General features: G+C 41.8%; 1 protein-coding gene across 2 annotated transcripts in view; it reads left to right on the top strand.

Annotated features, from left to right (window-relative positions):
- The window catches only part of FREM2 (FRAS1 related extracellular matrix 2), a 181306-nt gene that overhangs the window by 107268 nt on the left and 53337 nt on the right, over positions 1-20701 (top strand). For both annotated transcript variants that reach the window (XR_012900698.2, XM_025185589.3), the window contains exon 7: positions 19520-19669. Coding sequence is in view for 1 of the 2 variants with exons in the window: in XM_025185589.3 (XP_025041374.3) it covers positions 19520-19669 (150 nt within the window). In the remaining variant the exon portion in view is untranslated. The remainder of the gene's footprint in view (positions 1-19519; positions 19670-20701) is intronic.

The following is a 20701-nucleotide window of genomic DNA, read 5'->3' as shown; positions in this document are numbered from 1 at the left end:
TTATTTATCAAAGGTGAAACCTCTTTACAAAGCTTGGGATTGAACTAAAGAGGGTCGTTTTGTTGTTATAAATATGGATTTGGCGCAATTTCAAGCTCTTGGGACCTCACTATGTTAAGAAAAACAGAAAGTGAACAGCATTGATCGAGCACAGGAAAAAGGATGTCATGAGGTTTTTTTTTTCAGTTTAAGTTTTGGGGAGGTTACCACCATGCTGAGTGTTCTTGTTTTCTTCCCCAGTACTTAGTGCTTCCAAGAGAACACACTGCCCCTCTCCAGGACATATGAAAATTCTTCTTCCCTTATTGGAACTGCTGAGAAACCATACTGTTCACAGCAGGAAGGGCATTCAACAGATTTGTTCCACTTCACTCACATAAGGCTGGCAAACAGCCATTCAGAGTCCTCCTGCTGAACCTGTTAAACATTTCAGCACCATTAATAAGCAGGCAGAGGCCACAGACTTGTATCACAGCGTGGTTTACAGTTTATATAACTTGTTCATAAAAATGAGAACATTAACCCTCAGACCATCCCTTGTAGGGGATGGAAGTTTTGCCCCCATTTTACAGAAGGGTAAGCTTAAGAACTTTCCTGAGTCTATTAGTGCTGAACCTGAACCACTATCTGGCACTCATTTTTCAAGCAGTTAAACTGGTTGAAAATTTGAAAGTGGAAGGCAGCTTGAATGAAAGTGATCATGAAATCATAGAGTTCATGATAATAAGGAATGGTAGAAGGGAGAACAGCAAAATGGAGACAATGGTTAGAGACAAAGGCATTTTTTAGTAAACTGAGGGTATGTCTACCCTTCAGAATTTTTTTGGAAAAATGGATGTTTTTCTGAAAAAATATCACTTACATCCACTCTGCAATCACATTCTTTCAGGAAAAAATTGAAAGAACAGAGGGGTTTTTCTGACATTGGTAAACCTCTTTCTATGAGGAAGAAGCCTTTTTCCAAAAGAGCTCTTTCAGAAAAAGGCATGTGTGGATAGGGAAGAGGGAGTTCTTTCGAAAGAAGAGGAAAAAGCACAGATGCCCTGGTTGCCACTCCGTCCATAGTAATGACAGCTTAAATGCGAGATAGCATACATTCAATGTGGATACTATCTTTTGAAAAAGCAGATCGCTTTTTCGATGCACTTTTGCTGTGTAGATGCTCTCTTTCGGAAGATTTTTTTTGGAAGATCTCTTCCAGAAAAGCTTCTTCCGAAAGAAGCCTGCAGTCTAGACATAGTCTCAGGGTATGTCTACACTACCCCGCTATTTTGAAATAGCGGGGTAATGTAGGCATACCGCAATTGCAAATGAAGCCCGGGATTTGAATTTCCCGGGCTTCATTTGCATAAGCGGGGCGCCGCCATTTTTAAATCCCCGCTGGTTCGAACCCCGTGCCGCGCGGCTACACGCGGCACGAACTAGGTAGTTCGAATTAGGCTTCCTAGTTCGAACTACCGTTACTCCTCGTGGAAATTCAAATCCCGGGCTTCATTTGCAATTGCGGTATGCCTACATTACCCTCCTATTTCGAAATAGAAGGGTAGTGTAGACATACCCTCAGAGAGCTGGTAGGTAAGCTCCCATGGAAAGCAAGACTATGAGGAAAAACAACTGAAGAGAGCTGGAAGTCTTTCAAAGGGACATTATTAAGGGTCCAAAAGCAAACTATTCTATTGTGTAGGAAAGATAGAAAGTATGGAAAAAAGACCAGGTTGGCTTAACCAGGGGATCTTGCATGATTTAAAAATCAAAAAGGAGTCATATAAGAAATAGAAGCTAGGTCAAATGACAAAGGCTGAATATAAACAAACAACACAGGTATGCAGAGGGAAGATTAGTAAGGCAAAGGCACAAAATGAGCTCAGTCTAGCTAGAGACATAAAGGGTAAAAGGAAAACATTCTATAAATATATTAGAAGCAAGTGGAAGACCTAAGGACATGGTAGGCCCATTGCTCAGTGAGGAGGGAGAAAAAACAACAGGAAAATTGGAAATGGCAGAGGTGCTTAATGACTTCTTTGTTTCAGTCTTCACCAAGAAGTTGATAATGAAGGGATGCCTGACATAATGAATGCTAGTGGAAATGGGGTAAGTTTAGTAGTTAAAATTAAAAAAGAACAAATTAAAAAATTACTTAGAAAAGTTAGATGTCTTCAAGTCTCCAGGGCCTGATGAAATGCATGCTAGAATGCTCAAGGAGCTGATAGAGGAGGTATCTGAGGCTTTAGCTATCATCTTTGAAAAATCCTGAAATTTGGGAGAGATTCCAGAAAACTGAAAAGGGGCAAATATAGTGTCCATCTATAAAAAGGGAAATAAGAACAACCCAGGAAACTACAGACCAGTAAGTTTAACTTCTGTGCCAGGAAAGATAATGGACCAGGTAATTAAGGAAGTCATCTTCAAACGTCTGGAAGAAAATAAGATAATAGGTAACACCAGCATGGATTTGTAAAAAACAAATGTCAAATCAATCTGATAGCTTTCTTTGATAGGATAACAAGTCTTGTGGATAAGGGGGAAGCAGTGATGTGGTTTACCTAGACTTTAGTAAGGCATATGATACAGCCTTGCATGACCTTCTTCTCAATAAACTAGCGAAATGCATTATATATGGGGCTACTATAAGGTGGGTGCATAACTGGCTGGATAACCATTCTCATAGAGTACTTATTAATGACTCAGACTCATACTGGAAGGGCATAACAAGTGGAGTTCTGCAGAGGTCTGTTTTGGTACCAGTTCTGTTCAATATCTTCATCAACAATTTAGATGATGTCATAGAGAGTACACTTATTAAGTTTGCTGAGGATACCAAGCTGGGAGGGGTTGCAAGTACTTTGGAGGATAGGGTCATAAACATCTGTAAACACTTGGAAAGTGGCAAGGTGATAGGGAACAGCCAGCATGGATTTGTAAAGAACAAATCATGTCAAGCCAATCTGATAGCTTTCTTTAATAGGATAACAAGTCTTGTGGATAAGGGAGAAGCGATGGATGTGGTAAACCTAGACTTTAGTAAGGCGTTTGATATGGTCTCACATGATATTCTTATCAATAAACTAGGTAAATACAACTTAGATGGGGCTACTATAAGGTGGGTGCATAACTGGCTGGATAACCATACCTCAGAGAGTAGTTATTAATGATTCACAATCCTGCTGGAAAGGCATAACAAGTGGGGTTCCGCAGGGGTCCGTTTTGGGACCGGCTCTGTTCAATATCTTCATCAGCAATTTAGATATTGGTATAGAAAGTACGCTTATTAAGTTTGCAGATGATACAAGCTGGGAGGTGTTGCGACTAATCTGGAGCACGGGGTCATAATTCAAAAAGATCTGGACAAATTGGAGAAATGGTCTGAGGTAAATAGGATGAAGTTTAATAAAGAGAAATGCAAAGTGTTCCACTTAGGAAGGAACAGTCAGTTTCATACATACAGAATGGGAAGCGACTGTCTGGGAATGAGTACTGCAGAAAGGGATCTAGGGGTATTAGTGGACCACAAGCTGAATCTGAGTCAGCAGTGTGATGCTGTTGCAAGGAAAGCAAACATGATTCTGGGATGCATTAACAGGTGTGCTGTGAGCAAGACACGAGAAGTCATTCTTCCATTCTGCTCTGTGCTGGTTAGGCCTCAGTTGGAGTATTGTGTTCAGTTCTGGGCACCGCATTTCAAGAACGATGTGGAGAAATTGGAGAGGGTCCAGAGAAGAGCAACAAGAATGTTTAAAGGTCTAGAGAACATGACCTATGAGGGAAGGCTGAAGGAATTGGGTTTGTTTAATTTAGAAAAGAGAAGATTGAGGGGGGACATGATAGCAGTTTTCAGATATCTAAAAGGGTGTCCTAAGGAGGAGGGAGAAAACTTGTTCGTCTTGACCTCTGAGGATAGAACAAGAAGCAATGGACTTAAACTACAGCAAGGGAGGTTTAGGTTGGACATTAGGAAAAAGTTCCTAACTGTCAGGGTAGTCAAACACTGGAATAAATTGGCCAGGGAGGTTGTGGAATCTCCATCTGTGGAGATATTTAAGAGTAGGTTAGATAAATGTCTATCAGGGATGGTCTAGACAGTATTTGGTCCTGCCATGAGGGCAGTGGACTGGACTCAATGACCTCTCGAGGTCCCTTCCAGTCCTAGTATTATATGATTCTATGATAAGTCAAAATGATCTGGACAAACTGGAGAAATGGTGCTGTGAGTGCAGGGGACTGGACTTGATCTCTTGAGAACCCCTCCAGTTCTAGTATTCTATTCTACGTGTAAGGGGACTGTTACCCCTTACTAAAACTCTGTGGGAGTTTTTTGGTTTACCAGCTTCAGAAGGGGAAGGGTTCATGAGACTGACAGACCCCAGAGACAATGGAAAGCAGTCAACACTCCAGCTCAGCCTGACTGACAGGTTGTAAGTGGGGATTGTTCTGGCTCTGTCTCTGAACAAACAAGCTGTGTACAGAAGAGGTCCTGCAAAGACAGAGAGCTGAAAGAGGAGTACAAGAAGAAGTCCTGCAGCGACAGAACCAGACACAGACTGGCCAAGCAGTGCAGACCCTGTGTTGAGCAGCAGACTGGCAGTGCTCAGAAAGCCAAAAGGAACAGAGAAACAACACAAGGAGCTGGAACTGGCCAAGCAGCACAGCCTGCAGCCGGATGTGGTGAGCTACTGGGACCTGCAAAGTGTGGGGAAAGGCTCTGGACTGGGAGAGGGGTCTGGCCACTTAGAGACTGAGGCTGTGTGGTCACTGCCAGTGCAAGTGTGTCCAGCCTGCAGCCCCTTGCAGCACTTCCAGGGCTTCTAAGGAAGAGACTGTGAACTGTCCTTACACTCTGCAGACTGCTGTGTTGATGTCCCTGTGCTACAGAGCAGGGCTGTGTGTTCTCATTTAACCATTCTCATTGTTTCTTATTCTATTCTCTTTAATCAGTTGATGTTTAATAAATTGTATTTGCTTTGAACCTTATGAAGTGATCACTGGGCCAAGAAGGCCTGCAGTGTAAAGAGAGCACCTCGGAGTGGGGACACCCTAACTCCTGCCCCTAGTGATTACAAGGTCAGGGATTAAGCCCCAGGAAACCTGGGCCCAGCCTTGTTGGGGTTTCAAGGGTCTGCTACTCAGGAGAGTGGAGGGGGAGCCCTCAGGATCAGGGAGCCGTGGGGTAAAGGAAGTGGGAGCGGGGACTCAGATCCTTTCGCTGGTTCATTTCACCAGGGTGTATAGAAGCCAGGAAAGTTCCCCACAAGAGCGGGACCATTCCCCCGCTTACATACGATTCTATGTACATATCCCTAGAGTAAGCAGACAGTATTCATGAGCCACCAGCTATTTGTCCACTTTTTTCTGATTATTAAAATAGCGAACGTGATTCTTTAGCAGGCCAGAGCAGTCCTTGCCGACATCTTCCATTAATAACCTGAAATGAGGCAGAAAATCCACAGTGCAGTATCTGACCCTGAGTACAAGCTTTGCATTAAGTATGGGCATGAAAAACTCTATCACAGAATCATAGAAATGCTGATGCAGAACCAAGTAAACCTAGATCTCCACTGATGAAACCACAGCCTTGGTAACTTATTCCAGTACTTAACTATCCTTATCTGCGAAGTTTTTCCTCATATCTCACGTACACTTCTCTTGCTGCAGATTAAATCTCTTTGCCCAGCCTTGAGTAGACACAAAGAGCAGTTGATCCCCACTCTCTTTGTAACAGTGCTTTAATATAATTGAAGGCTGTTATTAGGTCCCTCCCCTCAATTTTATTTTCTCAAGACCAAACATGCCCAGATTTTTTACCTTTTCTCATACGTCACATTTTCTAAATTTTTATTTTTTTCTTGCTCTTCTCTGGACTCTTTACAGTTTGTCCACATCTTTCTTAAAGTGAGGTGCTCAAAACTGGATACAGTACTCCAGCTGAGGCCTTACCAGTGCCAAGCAGAATGGAACACTCACTTTTCAGATCTTACATACAGTGCACCTATTAATACATCCCCAAATATTAGCTATTTTTGGCAACTGCATCACATCTTTGATTCATATTCACTTTGTGATCTACTGTAACCCTCCCAGATTTTTTTCGGTGATACTACTGTCTCACCAGTTATTTCTCGCTTTGTAGAGATGGATTTGAGCAGAGGTGGGGAACCTTTTTGGGGTTGGGAGCCACACAAAATCAGTCAGGGGCCACACACACAAATCCCTCACTGATGTGGGGCCTGACTGAGAAGCAGAAAGACACTCATATTCCCCTCACACACCAGAGCCTGGGGGGAGGGAGGGCAGCCTAGGAGATTTTATGTGCTTGAGCCCCATGGTGGGATAGCGGCGGGGCTGGAGCACCAGCACAGGCTCCTCAATACAGGAGGGGGATGAGCCTCGAGGGCAGATCCAGGCAAGTGGGAGGCCACATCCGGCCCCTGGGCTTGAGGTTCCCCACCCCTGGATTTGAATTTGCCTTCACAAGTGCAATACTTTGCCCTTGCCTTATTAAATATTAAATAACTAAATTTCAATACAATATTCTAGACCAGATCATCAGCTGATATACTTTAGCATAGCCTCATTGATTTCAGTGGAGTTATGCCAATTCGCATTAATTGGAAGTTGAGCCTTCCACCCATATTCTAGTGCCTCATTCAAATAATTCATTTGCAAAGAGAGAAAATCAGCCCTATATTATGTGAATGCAAAAATGCCCCAAGTAATTTCACTACTAATTTGTGCATTCAGGTACTGTTATGGGTATGCAAATACACTTGCCATGTGCAATCAGGAAGTCACTGTTTAGAAAAATCAGCCTACTATTTTCTGGGATGAACTACTCACTTCAAACTCCCAACATCATAACCAGAAGGAAATATACCTACAGTTCCTATTCAGAAGCCCCCTTTTCAATATTGTTGGCTCTTTTCAAATGCATAATGAACTTTTAGAATAAGTCCCAGCCACCTTTTCATCTGAAAATTCTTTAGATAGCCATATCATTGTCATATACAGTCTTTCAGTTAAGATGCTATAAAAATATAGACTGTGTCACATTCTATGCTCCTATCTAATGCTATTGACTTCTGTGAAGTTACACAGTTTGTAAGGCAATCAGAATTTGCTTCTTTATCAGTCATTCTTTTACTTTTGTTTGTTAGTTTCAGTTATTTTAGTGCTTATGAAAGCTACTGAAATGACTCCATCCTCATTAGGGTTTGACAACAGTTCAATGACATCTTACTATCAATGATATCAAAGGCTGCTGGCCATGAAAAGAATCTTTGCTGTCAACATGTCTTCATACATGGCTAAGAGGAGATCAGCTGGTGCACCTAGTGAATATTCCATGCCAATACCAGTCCTGTTATCACATCCCCTTTCAAGTCTTTTCTTTTCCAGACTAAACAGATCTAATCCTTTCAATCTTCCCTCATAGCTCATGTTTTCTAGACCTTTTTATTACTCTTTTCTGGACTTTTTCCAATTTGTCCACATCTTTCCTGAAATGTGGTGCCTGGAGCTGGACCTAGTGGGTACGTCTAGACTACAGGCTTTTGTTGACAGAGGCTTTGTCGACAGATACTGTCGACAAAGCTTCTGTCGTCAAAGAGCGTTTAGGACTACATCCAGTTCTGTCGACAAAGCAAGTTGCTTTGTCGCCATGAGAGTGTATTCTCAAAGGACAGTGTAGATGCAATAATGCCTTCTGTCGACAGAACTTTGTCAACAAAAGGTGTTATTCCTCGTAGAATGAGGTTTACCGCCGTCAACAAAACTGCTGAGTTCTGTTGAGAGAACTTGGCTGTAGTGTAGACGCAGGTTATAGTTTTGTCGATAAAAGTCCACTTTTGTCGACAAAACCCTGTAGTCTAAACACACCCTAGTTGAGGCCTAATCTGTTCAGAATAGAAGAATTCTCATGTCTTGCTTACAACACTCCTGCTAATGCATCCTTGCATGATGTTTGCTTTTTGACTCATATTTAGCTTGTGGTCTACTATGATCCCTGATTCCTTTCTGCAGTACTGCTTTCTGACAGTCATTTTCCATAATGCTTCCCTTGTCCCCATAAAGAAGCACTATCTCGGTGGAGATTAACAATGTAGTCAGTCCCTTTCCCACTAGTCTTCACAAAAATAGAAAAGATTTAGGTCTTTCTCATAGGTGGTAGCACCAAGCTACCCCAACAGTATTTGTAAACATTAGTACCTTTGAGGATTAAGCCAGAGGAGAGATTGATGGGATCGATATTGGAGGATAAAAAATTATCATAACATCTTCTCAAACAATCAATAAAGCGGTTAGTCAAGGAAAAAATCATCTTATCCCATCCAGGGACAGTCCATCAAAACAGGTCCTTTACTCCCTCGGGAAGGTGGTATGCCACATCCTCAAACTGAATGAAACAGTGATAAGTACATGGGAGATGAGTAATATCCATCTATTCAACCTCTAGTGCCATTTCAAACACCAGGGGCAGACAGCTCAACATTAAGATGATTGTGAATAGCATAAGAGTTAGTGCCATCTGTCTGGAGGGAGCGTAAGGCAGAAACAGGTATGACTTTCTTCATCTAATACAGCTAGGCTGTGTCTACACTGGCACGTTCTTGGGCAAAAACTGCCGCCCTTGCACAAAAACATGCCGCCTGTCTACACGGGCCACGCGTTCTTGCGCAAGTAAACTGACGTTGTACTGTAGAAAATCAGGGCTTCTTGCGCGAGAACTCTTCCAGAAGAGGCCAGTGTAGAGAGGCAACATGAATTTATTGCGCAAGAAGCCCCTATGGTTAAAATGTGCATCAGAGCTTTCTTGCGGAAGAGAGCATCTACACTGGCATGGATGCTCTTGCGCAAAAGCACATTTCTTGCGCAAAAGCACATGCCAGTATAGACGCTCTCTTGTGGAAGAGTTTTTGCACAAGAACTTTTCTACAAAAGAGTTCTTGCGCAAGAAGCTGCCAGTGTAGACATAGCCTCTACAGTTTTAGAATGCTGTTGTTTTTAATTTTCCACTGGATGTGCCATTCCAAAGCCTTTATTTTATGCTGTTTTCCAGCAGTTAGTTCCTTTCAGATAGATGATGTCCTACATGCTTCATGTATCCATTTTGTATGCAAAATATCTACATAGCCCCTACTCTTTTTCCCACTCTTTGTCAGATGGCTAAACTGACCAGTGAAAAAAATGGAAGGTTGCCAATTTATCACACAAGCACTTCTCCAGGGTTCTTCACTAACATTTTATTATTAGAAGTATTACCCATCTTCCCCATGAGTGAAGCAGACTAAAAATGCCCCATGTATAAAGGAAGAGTTGATAATTTAGGAAGTTACTGTTGGCTGCCTATTGCAGTAATATATTAACATCATATCTCACACTGAAGGGTATCATAGAGTTGGAATTTGCCTTTCTTACAGCAGCTGTTACTGTCAGTGATTTTATATGTAGATAGTGTTTTTTCTTATCAATGATTTTATATATAGCAATAACTTTTTAAAATTGGTCCCTTCCAGAGATAGATTTTGAATAGATGCTTCTGGGTACTCCAAATTAATTCTGTTACCCTTACACCAAATATAGAAATACTCACAACCACATACCAGGAGATTTGAGCAGACCCATATAGACTCTATGCCTCTAACTAAAGTGGTCACGAGATAAAACTGTGTGGTAGTTCTGCTATGTGATGTTATTTGTAGGGCTGATGGATCACTGTGATATTGGAAAGTTCAGTGAGGTATATGCCATGCTAAGAGTTCTCTGCCATTAGGTACAGTCCTAAATATATGGTGGACTCTGTCCATATTTCAGCTTGTTCTTTTTCGAGGACATCTTCAGAATTCCTTGGGTCTAGTTAATAAACATTTCTGCAGGGCAATATTCTCTATAATTTTCCATCTTGCAACTAAGTATGTTGATAGTCTGTCATTTTATTGATCATTGGTATCTGAAACGTGGGCTTCAGATGATTGAATGCTATTAGTACAGTTCTGGACATTGACTATCCATTGCTTAACATGCTTTATTATTGTGGCCATCTTATCATCTATAGAATTGGCAAACTTTTTCTGTAGTTTTGTCCATAGTGATGAGTTGTAAGTACAGGTTGAGCTTCTCCAGTCCGGCACCCTGGGGACCTAATCGGTGCTGAACCAGAAACTTTTCTGAACCATGGGGAGGTCAGTATTATCTAGTAGCTTTACCAATAGTTCCACTGCTTACTGGGCTCTTCGAAGACATTTAGGGGTAAATTAGAGCTAAATAACAGCATAGAACACTAAGAGCCACGACTGGTGGCTGTAAACAAACTTTATGGGAAAATGGAAGGCTTGGCCACGCCCACAATAAGCAGACATCCTGCTAACTGATCATGCTGAACCTTGGAGGTTGACGGACCAGAGTGCCAGGTTAGAGAAGTTCAACCTATATTTATAACAAGTCCCCCAGTGCACATATCTGAAGCATCTTATTTCATTACCAGAGATCATGTCAGTGTATCACAAACTTGCTTTTTCACATATTATGATATTTTCCCTACTGCTTTTCAAAGTCTTCCAATAAGATTGTAGAGATATTTTGTTTTTCACACAAAACACAGCTTGTGTCTTTCAAAACAGAACTTTGTGGAAGGTTATGTTTTGCTTTATTGGAGTTCTAATGAGACTTAGTCTCATGGAATATGAATAGTTCCTCTAAAGATCTAATTACCATCTCATTATGTGTGTCAGGGTAGCTGTTAGCCAGAGCCAATGGTGCTAGAATGCTTGGGGAGAACAGATGCAAGTGTTTACAATGGTACTGTGTGTTCCTCAGCATGCTACTTCCACTCCTCTCTGTAGTATGGAAAGGGCAGAGAGGAGGTGAGGCTGATGCCCTGCCCTCTCCCTGATTCCTTTGCTAGTGCTATGTCAAGTGCCAAGAAGGACTAGAATAGTTGACTGATGCCTATGACAGGTGCAGGGACATGGAGGGTTTCTTGAATTCTCTTCTCTTCGATCCCTGCCTTTTCCCTCCTCCCTCACCAGACGTACACGCTGTAGGAGAAGAAAGAGCCTGAAGCATGGGCCTCATGCTTGAACCAAAGTAAGTAAGACTTAAGAATGGCCATACTGGGTCAGACCAAAGGTCCATCTAGCCCAGTATCCTGTCTGCCAATAGTGGCCAATACCAGATGCCCCGGAGGGCAGAATCACAACAGGTAATCTCCATGTAATCCTTCCCCTGTCACTCACTTCCAGAGAAACAGTGGCTAGGGATACCATTCCTACCCATCCTGGCTAGTAGCCATCAATGAACCTAACTTCCATGAATCTATCTAGCTCATTTTTGAACCCTGTTAACATTCTAGCCTTCACTGCATCCTCTGGCAAGGAGTTCCACAGGTTGACTGTGCGCTGAGTGAGGAAAAACTTCCTTTTGTTTGTTTTAAACCTACTGCCTATTAATTTCATTTGGTAACCCTTAGTTCTTATATTGTGGGCCTCACTTCAAAACCCCTTTATGCTGTTTTTTATAAAGTACAGTTTTTTATAAAGTACAGCTCCGACTTTTCTACCCAAAGTTGTCTCCCCTTTTCATGTCAACCAGACTATATTCCAACCTGTTTTCTACTGGAAGCCCCAAACTACTGATAGGAAGCAGGGTCTGCACTGCCTGGATATTTGGCATGATCTTGCATTTTATATAGACAGAACTAACTCATTTAGGAAGTTGCCACAATTCTTTATTGCTCTCACTGAGAGGATGAAGGGCCTGTCTATCTCCTCTCAGCAATGCTCCCGTTGAATCACGTTACGATTTAAAGAAGGTGCCATCCCTTCCACTGTCTGCCTATTCCACCAGAGCCCAGACCTCTTCATTCTGATCCAGAACATCTGCAGGATAGCAATGTGGTCATCTGGGCACACCTTCAGGCTGTACTACATCATCAAGCAGCACGCCCAGGATGATGAAACATTTGGCAAGTCGTTCCTTGCTGCAGACACTAGATGATTCTTTTTACTAATATTTGAAATCTCCTGAGCATTTTCTGTAAGTGTATATGGGATCTGGCATGCAGGCTACCATGACCTCAAAGCATTAGGCCTTGTCTACACTAATCCACCCCCCTCCCCATGTTGATCTAACCTACCCAGCTTCAGCTACATAAATAGCATAGCTGAAGTCGATGTACTTACCATGTTGTCTTCTGTGCAATAAGTACTCTATAGTCAACTCCAGCTACTCTTCTTGTCCTGGTGAAGTACCAAAGTTGGTGGGAGAGTGCTCAAATGCAATTTGTAGCATCTAAGCAAAAACGATAAATCAACTGCTAGTGGATTGATCATTGCAGCATTGATCCACCATGTAGTGAAGACAAGCCCTTAGATTTTTAGCTCTTTGGGACAGGGACCGCTTTTTGTCCTGTGTTTGTACAGGGCCTAACCCGATAGAGACCTGGTCCATGACTGGGTCTCCAAGGTGGTACCACAATAAAAATAATAATAAAGCTAAACCACCCTTTTGCTTCAAGATAGTTAGACAAGTTACTGTAAAAAATCTAATAGGATTCCATGTTTGTGTGTGAGTTGTTTTCATAACAAGTCTGCTCAGTTTATTGCTAGCAGTACAGTCTTTTCCTGAGATCCAAAAGTAAAGATGTCCTCTTCCTAGCTAGTGCATCATCTATGCATTGCCAGCCAAGAATCAGGCAAAGCATGGCACACATTTTGCAAAAAGTAGAGCTTTTTTTTTTTCATTGCCCATTGTGGTTGGTCATATTTTGTCTCTCTAATGTATCTGGTATGTTGTTTTAGAGGCAGAAAGCTTCATTAAGATTAGTATTTGCATTTATTTCTTTTTATATCTGTTGCCTTTAGAAGATATTATTAAGTGTAGATGTGCTTTTGACAGCTTCAGAAGTTTGATTATTCTGCTTGAGTGCTGGTTAATGTTCTAATTAATATATACTTTCCATTCTGCTGGATACAAGAACAAAACACAGATTTAATTTCCTTATCAGAGGCCATTGGGAATTAAATTCCCATCCACTCACCTCTAATTACTCTAACTGTATGCCAGCAAAATCTGCAGTCTTCAATCTGTGTTTGCAACATGAAAGGCTTTCCCTTATTTCTGAAAGAGAAGTCATTAAATGTGCAATGCTCTCTATTCAGCCTGATTACTAGATTAAAGATCTACCATAAGTGAGCCCCAATCATGGGGCAGCATGTTTTCCAACCATAGCGTGTGAAACACAATGCCTCCCTGTTTGTAACTTGGCTTTGTGGCTTCCCCTGGGGAATTCCTAAAAGGACTTACAGGAAATTAACTACAAAACATTAGTAAGTATTTGGTTCCTAGGATGAGTAACCATGAAAAATGTGTCTTCTGTTGTAGATTCATGTCTCAAAATGTGTAAAATCGCCAACTAACTTACCACCAGGAGCAACTCCAGCTGAGGAAAGAGAGAATATTTTTTTGTCCTATAGATTTCCCAAAGCAGAAAGAAATGAATAAATATTATAAATGTAGTGACCCTGATGGTGGAATAATCTGTTGCAGTTCTAGGTGCTGTGTTTCTTTTTTCAAGCCAAGTGGGCCAAAGTCATCCTAGGTGTCTCTCCTTGTTAGGAAGTGGAGTCACACTGCAGATGAACATGGCTCACTCCGGTTTTGAACAGTTCCTAAAGATGATCAATCCATGAACGCTCCGGTCATCTGAAGAAGTGGGCTGTTCCAACAAAAGCTCATGACACCATCTACATGTTTTATTAGTCTATAAAGTGCTACCGGACTATTGATTGTTTTTTCAATTTACCTATACAGACTAACTCGGCTACCCCCGAAGTTTCATTCCATTATGATTAGTGGCACAGTGTCTTCTGCTGTTGTGAAAAACACTAAGGACTAGATTCACAAAAGGTGGTAGGAACCTAAATCCCAGAACTAGGCTCCTACTCAGCAGACACAGTGCCCTGTAGGCACCTAAAAAGGCTCAGCATCTCTGTTTTTGCAGTAGAAGTTCCCTCAGCATCTGTGTTTCTGCCTCTCTGCCTCTCTGCATGCACACTGCAGCTCCACACCAGGCTAAGGATCCAATAACTGAGACAAATCCATCTAACTAGCCTGCCGGTCCCAATCCGGTAAGCATACTCAGAGTGTGCCTGCTGGATCAGGCCCCTATAAGGTTATACAACTTACAGCCAGTGGGAAGTTTAGACTACTCACCTCAAATGTGGGAAAGCTTTGCTTCAAGACTCACCTCGCTCAAGGGACAGAAGGGATTTGAACAGGGAACAACACCTCTAAAGTGAATTCCTTAGACCACATCACCATTGCCAGAGGACTGATGCTCTGGCAATCGATCTTCCAAGGTTCAATTTAACAGGTCTAGTAAAGACCCACTAAATTGAACTCTGGGGGCGCTCCCATTGGTGCCAGTACACCTCACTATCACAAGAAGTAAGGGAATTTTCTCCTATTGGCCTCTTGCTGAGGGGTCACCCCAGAAAATCGGTGCAAGATATGGAGACTCCAAATATACAATTCATATAGCTGAAGTTGTGTATCTTGCATCGATTTTCTCCACCTATGTAGATCTGGCTTTAGCCACTGAGCTGTGGGATATTGTGATGGGGGCTTCCTCTGTCTCTCCGGTTGAAGCAGTTCCACTGTACATAAATTATTTTAAAAAACCATTGGAGCAGGTGGCCTGAATCATGGGTATCACACCTCTCAGCCACTGCTATAAGCAACAGAGTCATTATCATGCTCTGGCCCAATGACTCTTCTATATTGACAGTCATTAACATTTTTGCGCTTCAGTATACACAGCACCCTGTACTAGCAGCCATATATTTTTCCAACATATATATACCCTGAGGAAAACTTGATTAGGTCATGAAATTTAATGGGTCTGACTTTCATCTGCTTGCCTGCCGTTAGAGTCTTAGGGGTTTTTTTCCCCTTCTTGTAACCTCAACACTCCTTGTACACATATCACATGTTGTCAAAATTCTCCTCTGGTTGGGAAGACATAAATTAATGTGACATCTAATCATGCTCAAGAATTCCTTAACACCATGGGTTTTTGCCTGTGAATTGACTTTGTTCTCTTCTTTGCGTTCAGGGAAGTGAAGTTTAAATTCGGGGTTTGATCTCAAATGTCTTGTATAGACTAGCACAGTATTGCATTTAGAATATGGAGTTGTTTGTTCCTCCTTAGGTGGTCATTAAAATCTAATGGTAATGTACTGCTGTTCTGTGACACTTTGCAGACGGATCTGCTGGTCTTGCTATTGTGAAATAATTCCACGAGGCAAATCATGAAAAATTGATGTCAATTGGCTTTTACTAGGACAGCCTCTAATGTTAATAGTACATGAAAATGTATGTGTATAGGACTTTATATATTCTAACGACTGTGGAAGGTAAGGCGTGTTATCCTGAAACTGATGCACAGAGATGAAGTGATTTGTCCAAGGTCACAAAATCATTAGTAGTGCTTATTAGGGACACAAGATTTCTCCTTAGAGGTAGCATAGGGTCCTCAGCCCTTAGCAGTGCAGTGTATGTAGGTACAAAGCATTTTTCATTGTTAATTTGCTCTCTGAAAAAAAGAGGAAAAATACAGATAAATCTATCACTATTAAAAGAGATAACTTGCCTCCTCCTCCATTTTTTGCTGTTCTTTCTTGTAATCTTGTGGGGTTTAAATGCTAAAATAAGGACAGTACTCAGGAGTTTGGAATGTGAAATATGATTGATTTCAGTCTAAATGTTAATCGTGGAAAATCAAATTGAGGGTTTTCTCCCCATACTTAGTGGGACAACCTTTCACAAAGCAGTTCACAAAACTGCATCATGTTCCGATCTGGTCTGGATAACTGAAATTTTCATTTTAACCTTATTTACAGTCCCGTTATCTATCTTCACCTTTGTCTGCTTGTACTGAAGTGAGAAATGCAAGGAATTTATTGGCTAGTGAACAAGGTCCAGCTATGAATAAGGTTAATAAGATAACATGTTCATCTGTACACACACACTCATACCCACTGGTAACTAGAGTTGAAAGTGCAGGAAGGGAATGAGATGTGTGATGTGCAGATTTATCTCCCGCTGGCCCAAAGTATGTAAATTAACACTTATAATGCAGTTTTCCATTAATGTAAATTTTACCGTATAGAGTTTTTTAAATGCTTTATTATGCTTGCTGAAAAAAAGAGCACTGTTCTCTTAGGGTATGTCTAGGCTACAGGCTTTTGTCGACAGACGCTGTGTTGACAGATACTGTCGACAAAGCTTCTGTCGACAAAGAGCGTCTAGACTACATCCAGTTCTGTCGACAAAGCAAGCCGCTTTGTCTACATGACAGTGTAGACACAAAGGACAGCGTAGATGCAATAATACCTTCTGTTGATAGAGCTCTTTCGACAAAAGGCATTATTCCTCGTAGAGTGAGGTTTACTGCTGTCAACAAAACTGTTGAGTTCTGTCGACATTATGTCGACAGAACTCGTCAGTAGTGTAGACCAGGTACAGTTTTGTTGACAAAAGGCCACTTTTGTCGACAAAACCCTGTAGTCTAGACACATCCTTACTGATGTTCAGCGAGGTTTTATTCTTGTGGTTGTTACCCTTGAGATAAGGAGTGGTATGCAGCATTGTAAGCTGTAGTTTTAATAATTTCTAAGAAAACGTGTGTTGTTTCTGTGTCTCTTATGCTCCTTCCTGCTCTCTTTATGCATAATACTGCATCTGGTTTTAAATTAGATTCTAAACTCTTCAAGGCAGATACTGTTCTCTGACACTGCACAGACCCAAATTGAGAAGGTGCGTAGGGACTTTATTCCTCAGGAAATTCTGCACCAAAAAATGAAAATTGTGCCCACCATATTTTAAAATTCTGCAAATTGTATTTGTTAATAGATACAGCATGGAATTGGGAAGCACAGGGAAATCACTCTGTGGCCCCTTCCATCTCAAGACAGGGACTCCACAGTGAGGCTGTACCTTACCCTAACACGGCTCAAGGGCTGGCTTGCTCCAGAAACATACTGGAGCCCTGCCCCTTTGAGCCAGACTCACCGGTTAGGGACCAGCAGTCTCAGCCTACCCGGATGTAATCATAGAGGGGCTCAGTGAGCATGGTACTCAGATGTGGAGTAAGTGCATTCTGTGTGGGGCAGTCGGGTGCAGGTGGCTAAGTGAGGGATCTGGATGCACAGGGATCGTTGGGGAGTTCTGGGACTCTGCAGGGGGTCCAGGTGCAGCTGATTGGAGCTCATCCGAATGAGGGGGTCACATGAGGGGCCCATCAGGGTGATTCAGGTGCAGGGAGTGGGGTTCACTGGAGTGGGGGTTTGATGAGTCTGCTTAACAGGAGAGCCTCAACTACCCTTCTGTTGAGGGCATACCTCATGCTGGGCTCCCATTTACCCTTTCTACTGCCCTGCTATATCCCTTCCCCACCGTCCCCTCTCATTCTTTTCTCCTGTGCCCTCTCCCCCCACCCCCTGCCCTATCCCACCCTCTTCATTCCCCACCCTTCACCCCATTCCTCTTTCCCCATTTCTCCCACCCCATCCTGCCCTTTTGCCCTGCCCCAGTGCAGGAACTCACTGTTGTACAGAAAACAGGATGGCTCCCAGGAGACTGAAAGGGGAACTTGATTGTCACTAGGACACAGGAGGTGGTATCCAAGTAGCACCCTCCTTCAGCCAGGCAGCTGTAAGCTTTCATAAAGGGAGAGAGGCAGCAGCACATGACCTGGCATGCCCTCATGCCTCTCGGATGTTGGGAGCCAGTCCCTTCAGCTATGCCAAATGTACGTCCCCAGCCCCTTTCCCCCACTCCTACACCACCAGTACAGCTTCCTTTTGCTTCCCCATCATTTTTCATGGAAGCAAAGAAGTCTGTAGGGAACATGAATTCTGTGTACTCAGTGGAGCAGAATTCCCCCAGGAGAAGGAGTTACTATAAAAATAAATAAATAAAATGTGTGTACACTCGTTGTAATTCAGATGGGCTGAAACAATATTGTATTTTTAAATGGATATTGTCTTTTACTTGGAAGATCAAGTACCTGTTTCCAATGGCCCAGTCAGCAAGACACTTAAGAAGGGTGCTTAACTTTAATCCTGAGAATAACCTTATACCAGTACATCAAACCACTAAGTCCCATTTTACTTCAGATGGACTTTATCACATGTTAGTGTGGGGTTAAGAGCACTACTAAATAGAGATGGAAGTACTCATAAGAACATAAGAGTAGCCATACCAGGTCAAACTGTTGGTCCATCCAGACCCAGTTTGAAATTATGGGTACTCTGGGTGGATTGCCTCCCCACCACATTTTGAGATGGCTTCAGAAAGGGCTCACCGTATCTACTAGTTTTTCTTTTAGCCCCCAAAATGTCAATTTTAAATTCTGCAAGATTTTAGGCAGAGTTTAATTTTTACTTTTTTAATAATTTTGATGGATAATAGCATATTTATTTTAAATGTTTTTTTAAATTTTTATCTATTTAAATTTCTAGTGTCAAGAAATTATGCGTGGGATCAGGCAAGCAATTATTTAACGACAATAGATGTTGAGATTCAAAATATTAAAACTCCTGTAATCATTAAAATACTAAATGTCAACATCACATGTCAAAATATACAAAGTCAAAATTCTTAAATAAAAATCTAAGACGTTCTCAACAACATTTTTCTTGCTTTGCTTAGCTATAAGTTGTAATTATTGATGGGAATATGTTTTCATCAGTTTACGTGTGTGCAGTAAAATGGATGTTGGCCAACATTTGCCAGTAAAAATATAATCCTACTAAGCTAAAACAGAGTGGAAGGGAAAATCTGTAAGAGCATTAGATCTAATTAAAGTGCTAATTAAAGTGTCTACGATGAATGATAATGAATTTTATTTACTTGTATAGCACCACAAATTTATGCAGCATAAAGAACACAGCATGTAAATCAAATATGCTGTAACTGAAACAAAGGGGGAAATTGCTTACCAGGAAGGCCTCATCAAAAGCATGAACATATGTCGATCAATTAAAAGGAAAGAGTTGCACCTATATCTTATCACTAGCCTTGGTGAAAGGCATAAAGTTTTATACAAGATTTGTAGATTTGTCTTGTGAGGTCAGCTGTAGCTGCTGTTTTGCAGACATTGAGGGGACAAGGCCATGTGGTATATTTTTCTACAATATTGTTTCTGCCTGCATACCATACTTACTTTAACTTGTTTAACCACCTTACCACCTTGTTTTCATCATCGCAGTACCTCTGGAAAGTAGGGAAATGTTGTCAGCCCCATTTTACAGATGGAATATTGAGGGACAGAGAGACTTCTCATGATCATAGAGGTATATCAGGGAGTTGAACTCTAGCCTCCTGGTGCCGCTCATCTCCTGTCCTAACCACTGGACGACCCCTGTTCTTGTATATGTTTTTAATTTTGTTTATATATGCTTAAAAGTAGGTTCTGAAGGAAGGAGCAAATTTCAGTAATCTTTAATTACCTTCACCTTTTTACCAGAACCAGCCTTTTACTTTGGAGATATTGAATACTACGTTGATGAAAGTGCTGGCTTTGTTGAGGTGCATGTCTGGAGAACGGGGACTGATTTGTCCAAAGCTGCCACTGTTACAGTTAGGTCCCGCAAAATGGAGCCAATAACTGCAGAGGGTGAGTGATCATTTTGCTCTAGTTCCCTTTTAACATGTCTTAACATGGAGCACTGGTACATCCAGGATGGATTCAGTCCTGAAGGCTTCTGATCTAGCCCTTGAAATGGCACTGAGAGCCACAAAGTTGGACATGCCAGACTTGGTGTTTGCTCTGAAACGCCTCACAGAGGTAAAGAAATGCATGTGTGTGATGTTCAGAAATGTGAGGAGACCTTTGTGCCCACATTATCTTGCATGCTAGTAAGTAAGGGGAAAAGTGAGCATGACAAGGAACTGAAAAAAGGCATGGATGGGTGTTTAAATGAAAACCAGTGAATGGAAACCACGGCTTTATCCTGGAAGGTGCAGGCTGCCCTCAGCTACCATGAATTTCATTAAACATTTAAGCTGTTCAGCATGTCACATGGTTTTACTGAGATGCATATGGCCCATTTTTAGATTGTACAGTCACTCCTGTTGCTAAGCTTAAGTAAGGGCTTGTTCAAATATGTTGAAGATCTGTACTTAGAAGGAAATGGAAGCAAGGGCAAATTGTGCATTCCAGCCTTCCAGTGGTTTTCACAAACTATTATCTCCCACACTCAATTGCTCATTGTCTCCTGATACTGCTAGGCACACAGTACTTGCCAGCCCACCAGCATGCAGTACAGTATGTCTCCCACTCCAGACACAGATTTAGAACTTGATTCTGTAAACCTGAGGATGAAGACGCTGGGTATGTCTGCACTTGGAACTAGGGGAATGATTCCCATCTTACACAGACATACCCATGTGATAGCTTGAGGAAAGTGCACTAAAAATAGTAGTGTAGGTGAGTCTGCACAGGCAGCCATGAGTGGCAACATGGAATAGTTGTCCTAAGTACAAACCAATGGGGTCCAAGTAGGTAGATACTCAGCACAACTAGCCCATATGCCACCTACCCGCTGCCCATGTCAGACTAGTTCACAGATACTTTTAGTGTGCCAGATCAAGGAAAAAAACAACAAATGGTCTGGTAGCACTTTATAGACTAACAAAACATGTAGAT

The sequence above is a fragment of the Pelodiscus sinensis genome, chromosome 1 (genome assembly GCF_052426305.1).
Source record: "Pelodiscus sinensis isolate ZL-2025 chromosome 1, ASM5242630v1, whole genome shotgun sequence".
Taxonomy (NCBI): Eukaryota; Metazoa; Chordata; order Testudines; family Trionychidae; genus Pelodiscus; species Pelodiscus sinensis.
Note: the sequence above shows the minus strand (reverse complement) of the source record. Positions and strands in the feature narration are given on the sequence as shown.